The sequence below is a fragment of the Diachasmimorpha longicaudata genome, chromosome 2 (genome assembly GCF_034640455.1).
Source record: "Diachasmimorpha longicaudata isolate KC_UGA_2023 chromosome 2, iyDiaLong2, whole genome shotgun sequence".
NCBI lineage: Eukaryota > Metazoa > Arthropoda > Insecta > Hymenoptera > Braconidae > Diachasmimorpha > Diachasmimorpha longicaudata.
Genome location: NC_087226.1, coordinates 8,797,556 through 8,808,523, shown reverse-complemented (window position 1 = coordinate 8,808,523; position 10,968 = coordinate 8,797,556). Strand labels below are relative to the sequence as shown.

At 39.9% G+C, this 10,968-nt stretch overlaps 3 protein-coding genes across 4 annotated transcripts; all 3 read left to right on the top strand.

Moving 5' to 3' along the window:
* Nucleotides 1-127: 127 nt before the first annotated feature.
* LOC135172683 (uncharacterized) lies at nucleotides 128-7,426 on the top strand. Of its 2 annotated transcripts, XM_064138932.1 has the most exons (12): nucleotides 128-908; nucleotides 1,421-1,542; nucleotides 1,670-1,739; nucleotides 2,120-2,378; nucleotides 4,201-4,387; nucleotides 4,470-4,711; nucleotides 4,917-5,203; nucleotides 5,476-6,189; nucleotides 6,405-6,500; nucleotides 6,602-6,703; nucleotides 6,906-7,194; nucleotides 7,291-7,426. In XM_064138932.1, exons 2-12 carry the CDS (start codon nucleotides 1,485-1,487, stop codon nucleotides 7,360-7,362), a joined length of 2,376 nt encoding a protein of 791 aa, XP_063995002.1. In that variant the 5' UTR covers nucleotides 128-908; nucleotides 1,421-1,484; the 3' UTR covers nucleotides 7,363-7,426. The 2 variants fall into 2 exon arrangements, with proteins under 2 accessions (XP_063995002.1, XP_063995003.1); XM_064138933.1 differs by lacking the exon at nucleotides 7,291-7,426 and having other exon boundaries at nucleotides 6,592-6,703; nucleotides 6,906-7,043.
* Nucleotides 7,427-7,557: 131 nt separating this feature from the next.
* On the top strand, nucleotides 7,558-9,107 carry LOC135172714 (uncharacterized). The gene is made up of 3 exons (XM_064139004.1): nucleotides 7,558-7,717; nucleotides 7,962-8,183; nucleotides 8,324-9,107. Exons 1-3 carry the CDS (start codon nucleotides 7,571-7,573, stop codon nucleotides 8,804-8,806), a joined length of 852 nt encoding a protein of 283 aa, XP_063995074.1. The 5' UTR covers nucleotides 7,558-7,570; the 3' UTR covers nucleotides 8,807-9,107.
* A 153-nt stretch (nucleotides 9,108-9,260) lies between these two features.
* Nucleotides 9,261-10,908, top strand: Rpa2 (Replication protein A2). Its single transcript, XM_064139005.1, has 3 exons — nucleotides 9,261-9,432; nucleotides 9,490-9,770; nucleotides 10,175-10,908. Exons 2-3 carry the CDS (start codon nucleotides 9,500-9,502, stop codon nucleotides 10,651-10,653), a joined length of 750 nt encoding a protein of 249 aa, XP_063995075.1. The 5' UTR covers nucleotides 9,261-9,432; nucleotides 9,490-9,499; the 3' UTR covers nucleotides 10,654-10,908.
* The last annotated feature ends 60 nt before the right edge of the window (nucleotides 10,909-10,968 follow it).

Here is a 10,968-nt window from a genome sequence, read left to right as displayed (position 1 = left end):
GCAGACACGAGAGGCTTGCAAAGCATACTAATGCCTCGTTCTGAGGTTTTTTTCACTAATGCCAGAGCGCGTGACAACGAAAAGGAGAAAAAAGCGATGTGCGAGCTGGCTGATTAAGCCTTAAGCTATTTCAATTCGTTCTAATTACGCACAATCGATTGTTATGAGTCAAATGGAATAACGCAATTAGTATAAAAGATTTCATAACAATAACTGAGAAATTAAGTTTTATTTATTTTTGTCCTTTGTAGGGGAGACGGTTTGATAAATATTTCCAATCGATTAATTATTTATTGATCTTATGGATTATGCATCCCACATAATTAAAAGATTATTCGAATCTATATGAAAATCTCCTGCAGTAATTTCCTTCTTGTCAGTGCGACATTCCCAAAACGGGAAAAAATCATAAATAAATAAACATAAACCAAAGGTCATCGGCCTTCACAAAGGCCATGCGTGTTCGCGAACATATCAGCAGTGTAAAGGCACATCTTCAATGTCCAGTGGAAGCCGTTGACCGTGAGTCGGCCGAGGTCATTATCCCGATGGCATCTCTCCGAATGGATCGATCTCGCGCATCGATTCGAACCCTGACAACGAAAAATGAGGGCTCACGGGTCCCAATGTACCTGGGGGTGAACCCCCGACGATTCACCCGATTGTCGTTATGGTAACAAAACCCCGATCGAATTCACGGAGTTGTTCGTCCACCTTAGGGTTTACCCTCGTCTCGAGGGGTAGACTGTCAGCAACCGTGGTTAAGAGCACATTGAGAACAATCGCACGAGTTGACCGTGTAATTGCAGTGATATTTTCTCTCGCACGTGGATAGAATGTACAGTGCAACGGAGATTTTTCTCATGAGAATGTAATCAACTGCGAGGAAAATTCTATTTGGGGTTGTTGTAAGTACATATTCAGAAATAAAGTTCCCTCGTCGACATTTTTGTATTAATTTACCCAGCATTGTATATTAATTTCTGTCAAAATTAATAATTTCATTTATTTATTTATTCGAAGCAACTAACAAATTTTTTTTAACTCGTGAAATTTTTATTTTTATCAAAAAAACATTTGTACACGCCGTAAAAATTATTCATGACAATCAGATAAAACGCTCATAAAAATGTTGTAATAGTGACAAATAAATGATTAGTTAATTTCAAATATACAACAATTTTACTTTTAATTGCTGAAGAGTTCATTTCCATCGAGACAACATTTTTTTTGTTTGGAGAACGAATGAAGTTCCTGGTTGAATAAAAGTTTTTTATTGTATTTTAACCAATGAACTTTATTCAGACCGTTTGTCTATCTGTATAACTATTCACTTTCCATCAGTAATTACGTACTATTACCATTTTGTACAACTTCACATATCTCTCGGAAATTTCATGTTTCCATTTTACCTCTCAAGTTCTTTCAATGGCCCTTTCCCATCCGAATCCCAACGTAATTCCACCGTGGAGTAATTAACTAACATGACGGGACGAGTGTCACTGGTGGAACAAAAGAGACTGCAGTGGGCACAGGAAAGAGGTAAATACTTCACTCCCATATATTAAATTAAATCAAATCCGTGCAAATCCTGCAATATGAATAAAAGTAAAATATAGCAGAATCGGATTTCATCAGTCCGCTGTACACTTAGTTATTTGTTTATTAGAGGAAATGGCTAGACTGAGTGCTCCCTGGGAATCAACGAAAAATTCAACTCACCCTCGCACAACTATTCGGTAACTATTCCATTACCAGGAAAATTCATAAACCTAAATAATTCCGTCTTTAATAAAAAAAAAAATCAAGATATCTCTTACTTTTCAATATTCATTTGTTTGAATTTTAAAGATTCTTCGCAGACAACATTAATTTTTTTCACATTATGTTTCATAATTTCCAACAATTCAAAGTGATTTGTTTCATAGTAATCATGACTGCTACGTTTTCATTATAATTATAACAAATCCATTCCGATCCTGGCCACTGACCACAGCAGTCCTGACAATTAATAATATCCAGTGGTAAAATTAGACATTTTCCTGAAAATGAATCATTTTTTCTTCGCGAATAATTCCGGATGCACCAAAAATTTCCCCTCCATTATGTCATCATGCAGCACAAGACTCTCGTCACGCGAATCAGGAGTGACCCGTAAGCCACTGCGAGCTAGTGGTCACTACGGCAGTACAACGAGCCTCCGTACATTGGAGACAGGTTCAACGAGCCTTCAAAGTTTAGATTTTTCAACTGGTGGGAGTATGATCAATATTCTGGAGCGCGCCGAATTACAAGGGCCACTGCGAAAGAGAAGTCCCAGCCTTCCTCCGATCTACACGAAGGAGCCCCAGCCCCATCAGCCAGTCTATTCTACTCAGGTACAACACAAAAAGCACAAAAAATAAATAGTGAAGAGCGGAGGAAAATTGAGAAGAATGTCAATACAATAGCTTCTCATTAAATTCCTGAATTTCCCTTGTTTTTTCGAAAAGCTCGTCCTAAGACGGACTGGTCGCACGCACATCGGCACACATTGGCACAAAATATCGATTCGAAACGGTTCAATGAACCCCACGATACGAAGTAACTTCTTATGTCGGGGAAGAGGGGTTTGAACAGAAGAGTAATCGTTATACCGTGAAACACAGCGAAAATACACCCTCGGTTGGGCTGTGTCCACGTGAGACACGCAAAGTCGCTTGAAGGGACTCGTACCACTTCGTTCCATCGCGGAATTCACTTTTCATCGTGACCCAGATGGGATTGATGATCATTGCATTCATTTATTCAGGATATTCTTGAGAAAGGGGATTTTCCAGGAAGGAAATAAGGGCTGCGATAGTTTCATCGGTTTAAATCCTATTTATCTAATCGATCGATTATTTTATTGAACAGCATCAACTGATGCTGTTCAATATAATTTACGATTTCATCAGAATGGAAAACATATCATTTTATTTATTATCCACTGTTGTCCCCCGAAATTTCAAAATGTTTTGTAATATTTTACATTAGTTGAAAGTGTTTTTATTTTACGAAACAGTTATTTATGTTCACCCTCACATAATTCATTTCATGAATTGTGTGTCAAGAAAAAAATCACGATATTCCAAATTTGAAAATTCAGGGAGAACGTGTTGGAGATTTCAGAGGCGTTAAAAGCTTACTAATTTGTAAAAAAAAAGATTTACGATCATTATCGGATGATTTATTAATATAAGGGCGGGGAAGTGGCACATGATAGATCCAAGGATTTCCAAGAACGTATCAGCGCAAGCTGGGCTTGGTGAGTGTGACTGATAGAAATAACCCCTCAGGGGGGTGAAAAGCCTTGAATAAACATTTAACAGCCATAATAATCATAAACATAAATCCTTGAAGCAGCGGTATTATGCCATCCTTATACATGAAAACAAAATGTGATGACTTACGGGGGTTGTTTGTTGCAGTATCATTTATAATAACAATTACATAATTACCAGGGGTAAAATATTGTCTATTTTATGGTCTAGTGATATTTTCTAAAATGATAGATTAGTTGATCCCTTTGTTTTTATTAAAAAATAATTTTCCATTCTGGTTCAACATTTCATTCCACTAATGGGATTTTACAGGCTTTTCAGTCATGGGAATAACCTCGTCAATAACTATAATAACCCTATGTAGTGCTACTTTCGTCTAAAATATGTCATACCCCACATGAAACATAATGAACAAAGAAATAACAGTTAATGAGTCTCAATGCTCGGCACGCGATATCGCGGGGGGCGAAAATATTGAATAATAAATATATAAATAATTATTATTATTATACCCTCACTATTTTTCAGTCTCTCACTATAATTAAGACCCTATTTATACGTTGCATAATTTCTAAAGATGTCCTTATTCGATAATTCGTAACCATTTAAAAAGAAAAAGCCCATCACTTATTTTAATTCTCATTCATAAAAACGTCATCATTATTTCCTCTTGTATGATGTTTTATGAACACCATTGTATAAAAAAATGAAAATTTTTCGGTCAACTCAGACGTCTTAATCTCCATCTGACAACCATAATAACCCTTTCTAATGTCACTTTGGCGGAAATTATGTCACATTCCGCATGAAATATATCGAAAAAACCCGACTGGCGTCTCAACACTGGTCACGCAATACTCTAATCTCATGAGCTGATACCTGAAAATGTGCACCACAGGAACTTCCAGGCTTAGAGGTGGAGGGTTCACGCTATGCGAATTATCCCCGTCAAAAGCATCCCCCTGTTGAGTCAGACCGGAAGCCTCAGCAGCGTTGTACATATGAGGAACGAGAAGGCGAGACGTCGGGATACGCGAGTGATTCGATTGAACCGCCCCGGGGCTTCCACATGACTGATGGCAAGAGTATGTCTATCATTCCCTAACCCCCGTGAGTAAACTAGACGGATGACCCGGGGAATCCCCGAAAACTATTGATTTATTGCAGGATTACTACCGCTTGATAAATCCCTGGTGGATAACCACGCGTCCGGGAGACTCTGGCCAAATCCTTACAACGAGACGTCAGACGGCTCATTGCCGTCGTCGAGGCGCTTTTCAACGACACGTCTCAACGAACTCAATCGACCGAGATGGGAGAGCGTCTGGAATCGGGACAATCATCATTCCGATCCCCCACCCCCCTCTTGGCTGGAACGGGGCCTTTCACGAATGGATCATTCGAGTCAGGTGAAAATAGACCTGGTGTCATTCCATTAGCTAAACTTAATATTCTACTGTACCTTGAAGCCCACGACGCCCAAAACTTCTCCTCGCACCTCCCAGTCTACCCTCCCCCCTCCCCGGACGCTGTCTACATCCAATATTCAAAAATATACTCCACCGTTTTCACGTTTTTTCCTAATCCTTCACTCATCGAAACTAAATTCCGTAGATTCTGGTGATAAATCACGATAGCGCAAGCAGTCCAGACAGCTCAACGACAGGCTCCACAGGGTCTGACTCAAAGACGTACCTCCGAGGTCAGAACATACCCGTCGATGCGCACATACTTCAAGAGCGCGAGGCAAAAAGACAGAAGGCATTAGAGCTTCAGAATGCAATAAAACAGCAGTTGGAGGAGAAGGACAGAAAGCGGAGAGAGGAACGAGAGCAAAAATTACGTGAGGAGCGCGAAGAAGAGGAGCGAATAAAACGGGAGAGAAACAAAGAGAACGAGAGGTGACTACTCCCAACTCTGTAATTAAAGCATTGAAATTACGCTGAATTTCTCCCCCTTTTGATGTACCCCCATTGGTGTCCCCAAATTTACGTACACCCTAGTATGTCGAGTTAAGACACGAGGATTTGCAATGTCGACATTTTAAGTGTTTTACGCGAGGATCCGTCAAGCGTATGATGTACGTCAAATGTTATTGGAAAAATGGATAAGTGGATGCCCTTAAATTGGCCAGAAAACACAATTTTTTGCGATAATAAACGTCTTATTGCAGATTCGAGGAGGAGCAGAGACGTCTGAAGGACAAAGAAGATGCTAAATTGAAAAAGGAAGTGGCCATGCGGGAGATCCTCGAGACTGCTGAGAGAATAGCCAGAGAGGAGAAGCGTCAGAAACGTCAACGGGACGATGCCAGTGACGTCGAACGGTTCAATGCCCCTGAACCTAGAGAAACTATAAATACAAATGAACTTTCAACATCGAACGAACAAGGAGCGCAATCCAAGACTGATGTGGGCATGGAGAATGCCCCGAGGGAGTCGAATAACGAGGAAAAGGCCCCACAGAAGAGTGAGAAAATTAGGGAGGAGATTAATGAGAGTCATCTTTGTCTGCCAGTCAACAAGGAAGTTGCCATTGTGCTGACTGGGAGACTAGAGGATTCAGATTTCCTGAGTGGTTCCAACCTCCAACTGCTCAATCTCATCGTCAATTCAACCCCACGGGACAGAAATCACTGTGAAGGGGTTAATTCGAGCATTAGTGCTATCGTGAAGACACTTGGCAGTCCCAAGTTGAAGAAGAATGAGATGGGCACCATGTGCTCACCCAGATTCAGGGAGAATAGGCTTTTGACCCCCAGCAAATACAGGGCACTTTCGGGGAGGGATTTTGGGACACAGACGGATGGGGAGAACGAGGGAGAGGGAAAGGATGGAACCAAGGAGAGGAAAGAAGTTATTAATACCAGCAGAAGAGATATTGACAAGTAATTGGAGGGTTATTTTTACGAAGAAATTAATGCGTTACATTAACAGGCGATATCTATCAGGTTGAAATTATGTCAGTTATAATGTCCTTAAAGATGATCATGTTGGTAATAATCCCGAGTGAAATCCTTCGTTAATTGATTTTGGATCTTTCTGATTTAGTGATCATCAGAAAAGTCTTTAGTTTTCGATCGTAATTTTACGGTAATTCTAGGTCAACCAGTACCGGCTCTACCGACGATAAAAGCTCCCGATCGAAGTCACAACCACGAGCTAGTATTGATGCCCGACCCCGGTGGAACGCCAATAGGTGAGTAGAGTCATCAGCCAACCCCCAATCCGGTTTTATTGGAGATGAACAAAACCGGTGAGGATTTTCATTGATTTAAAAGTGATTAAAGCTTTGCCCAGGCCCGGAACACGCTACCGAACCCAGAGCGAGAAGGACCCCCATTATCAGAGACGATTGAGGTTGAGGAGGCGTCGCGTTGAGTCGAGTGACGAACGTTCGAGGTAAAAAAAAAATCTCTATTGTGGAATATTCCATTAAATAATGGCCTGCGAGAGAGAATTCCTGAAGTCGTTAATTCAGTGTTCATCGATCACAAAGCTTTTACTCGGAAGCAGAACAAATTCTAGGGAAAATCCAAGTCGTTCAGTCAATTTGTTGGATTAATGGCGAATTAAAAATTGGGGTCTCTGTGATATGTTCCAGATCGCCCTCCCCAAATCGTCGAAAGTCCACGAACCAAAAATCAAAGCCACGCAATTCCTCCAGAAGAAAAGTGAAACTGGAGCATTACGATGCTGATCTGTCAATGGATAGTTTGAACTCAGTTGTACCCCTCCGAGTAAATGAGCATGGAAGACTCCAATTAGAAGATGATAAAATAGTGACGAGTGGTGGTGAGTCTCGACATGAAGACGACAAAATGGAATCAACGGAAAAATTTGATATGTGGTGCGGTGAACAGATACTCTCTCAACTGACTGCTCTCAGAAATGTAAGAGGCCCTAAAAAATACTAGACCAGACCCTCGGTATTTACTTCAAAAGCAAACGTTTCTATTTACATGATAAACATTTGCGTGATGTTACAGGGACTGTTATTCAAGCAACAGGAGTGGGACACGGAACGATGTTTAGTATCTCCGAATACTGACTATTATTAACCAACGGGGTGTTGTTAGAAAGATTTTTCCGATAACTTGACATTCTTTTAACTGAATAATTCCCATTGCTGATTTATTAATGAAAGGACTCGAGAGGATAATTAAACATAATTAACGAGAGAACGGAGAACTAAAAAACGGGGAAATATAAATAAAAGGGAAGTTAGCTGGATTTTCTCAATTTTCCAGAGCAAATTAATACGATATAATGGCTTTTCAACTGGACGATTTACTGAGGGACGACAAGAGGGATGGCAATTTAATTCCCGACTTGAGTAAAGCTACGTGTAATTCACAGGATGAATTCCGGCGGCTTCGTGAACGCTGTCCCGAGTACAAGATTAAGCCAGAGAAGGTGGAGCTTTCTTACAGTTTAATTTTCGTATTCTTTTCTCTAGTGTTTTTCGTACTTTCAAAGTCTCACTATTACTCACAGCATTGGCCATCTCTCCATGTAAACAACAGACAGATAAAAAAATTGGAGAACAAGTTGTTACAATGTCATATCATTCAATTATTTTTTAATTTTTTAATTTTTATTGTCCCATTTCTTCTCTTGTGAGGGAGAAGTTCAAGCGAACATTTGCGATTTTCCACAGCTCAAGAGGGAAGACGCGAAAGTTAGGGATAAGGATTTCTCATGGAGGACTACGAAGAAGGAGATGAAGTTGATGGAGCGAGAGTGGGGATATGGTGATCCGATTCCACCGGATATGAGGAGCTTGGATCTTCAAGAGCTTCAGAGGGTGGCTATTGACTGGAGGATGTTGACACCCTTGAGGCCGAAGCTGAGAGCTGACGAGGAGATGTTTTCTCGATTGGTAATTCTCCTAATGCTTGCAAATTTTAATTTTCATGTTCTTACCCTCAGACTAATGCAATGTAGACTAATGGAAATTAAACTCTCCGAAAAATTCTCTATGACGACCATCACTCCTTCACTGCAAAATTTCTCATTTAGGTGGAAATGGGAAAACTTGAATTAAAGACATTAGCAAAAGATCGTCGTATCTCCATCAGCCCCATCCGTCGGAGTAAGAATCGCGCTGGAATAATCGAGAGCAGCGTAAAAATTTGCGGTGAATGTGGTGAAGAGTATTGCTTCACCGAGACATGTGGTGATATCCTCTACGAGTCATTCACCCGTGTCGCAGTGGCACCCCAACAACAGAAGATCAAAGTTTCGGAGGACACTGCCGCCATAATCGCTGGTATGAACAAAGGCAAACGAAAAAAGAAAAAGAAAGGGCTGAGGATTAAAGTCAGTGTGCCGGCTCGCAAGAGTGCGAGATTAGTGACGAAGAGAAAACCGAAGAAGAGTAAGAGCGATAGTACAAAGGGAACTACTGCCAGTGGAGACATGAGTGAAAATGATGGCAAAGTGAAGAAATTCAAGCGTAAGTGCAGCAAGCACCCGAAGAAGAGTCATTTGTTACCGAAATAATAAAAACCAAATGTGCATTTCAATCTTGAATATTCTATTTATGAAGAATGACGAACAAAATGTTGAGAATTGTTGACTGAAATAAATTTTATGTTGTCTGTCTTATTTTCATTGAAATTATGTTTGAAATATAGTTGATCTCTGGTTAATTATATTATTTTCCATTTTGGACTAAATGGAAAAATCCAGAACTTTGTGGAACTGTTAAAAAACCAGATATCCAATTTGAAAGCTAATGGTAGTACTTATAAACTAAACATGTGTATGTTTTATTAATTTAAATATATAATTGACGATTGAGCGGCATTTCACAACATTGTCACGACATCTATCGTGACTATCACAGATAGTCCCGGAGGTGGCACTTCGTGTATATTTATTAGTTAGTGTAAAACTCCACCCACAGATGTCACTACTTCTATTGGGTTTTTTTAATTATTTACTTAAAAATAAATGAGAAAGTAACGAAATATTTAAAGCGCAGTACAAACAGCTACAAACATAGTACAAACGATAGAATTAGTTCAATTTACGAAAAGTAATCACCTGTCGGCTATCTACATACGAATTGTCTAATGAATGGCGTAAGCAAACCGTTCTTTCCCGCGTCAAACGAGTCGAGATAGGTTAGTAATCAACCGGTTCTGCATTTAAACATTAAATTAATTGAAGTACTCAAATAGAACTACGAAAATGTGGGGAGATCTGAAAGCCGGTGAATCAGAGGGGGGTTTCATGGACGAGAGTTACAGCACAGGAGGCCAGCAGACACAGAAAGACAGCAAGAAAAGGGACGATAACAAAATCATCCTGCCCATTATGATTGGCACTTTATTGCATGAGACACCTCAGTCCCTTCAACATCATGGTAATAATGGTGTTTCATCTCTTCGTGTTGTTGCTGTTGTCACGAAAATCACTGAGGCCACCACCAAACTTGCTTATGAACTCGAGGATGAGACAGGTAATTTGTTCTGCAGCAAAACAATTACAAAGGAGTCCAACGACCCTCATTAAACCTTCAATGTATCTCCTCCGTATCGAGGAGATGATCCAATTTGAATGAATCACCTTGCACTTCAAAGTGTGACACAATATCTTTAAAAAGAACGATAAATGATTAAATTTCACTCTGCCAATGTTGAGGTATTGACGATTGGAGACGACTACACTAACCCCTCTGACATTACATAGGGTTTTCAACAATGTACCAAAAAATTTGATGAACATAGTATTTGCGAAGAATTAATAATCATTAGAAAAACAAAAATCCGATGATCGATCCATGTAATAGAACTGATTACTGAGGAAAATTCTGAGTTTAGAAACAATACATCATCCTATAACCCTCGTCTATCTCCCCCACAGGTAAAATAACAGCCTATCGTTGGCTGGAGACGGACAGTACAACTGCTGACGTTGTTGACATAAAAGTCAATCAGTACGTCATCATCCATGGCTGCCTTCGCGAGAGTGGCGAGGAATCCCGACATTTATTCATCCTCAACATTCGTCCCTCAGTGACTCATGGCGAGGTTTTGAATCATCTTCTGGAGGTGGTCATGGTAGCTCGATATAAGAACGCAGCATTGCCACATGCAAATACAACAGCAGGTGGAATTGATAACACTGATAATCGCATTACAACTGGCTTAACCCCTGATCAAATGACAGTTTACAACCTCATCAAGCAATACGACACTAGCGATCTAGGGGTCGAGAGGGATTTCTTGAAAAGCAAAATCCCACCTCAGATGATATCAAAGGTCGACGAAATTATTGATTTCCTTGCGTCTGAGGGACACCTCTACACGACGCGTACTGATGATCACTTCAAGGCTACATAAACCCTCATGTTAAACTTGACTGTTGCTCATCATCATGCTTACATTATCAATAAGTTTTGTTACTGAAGTTTCTAATAAATAATGAAGAGTTCCAGTATAAAAAAGGATTGTTCCTCGATGACGACTACCTCAAGTGTCTCCCATTGAACCTCGTTAAGTGCCTATTCAATCTATTATAAGAATTATAAATATCATAATTATTCTTATGCTACAACTACTGGAAAATATACAGGAATAAATTCTGTTTAATTTTGATTTATTAGTTGTCTATTGATCCTTCCTTTGATCAACGAAAGTTCTGGGTTAGTTACAAGT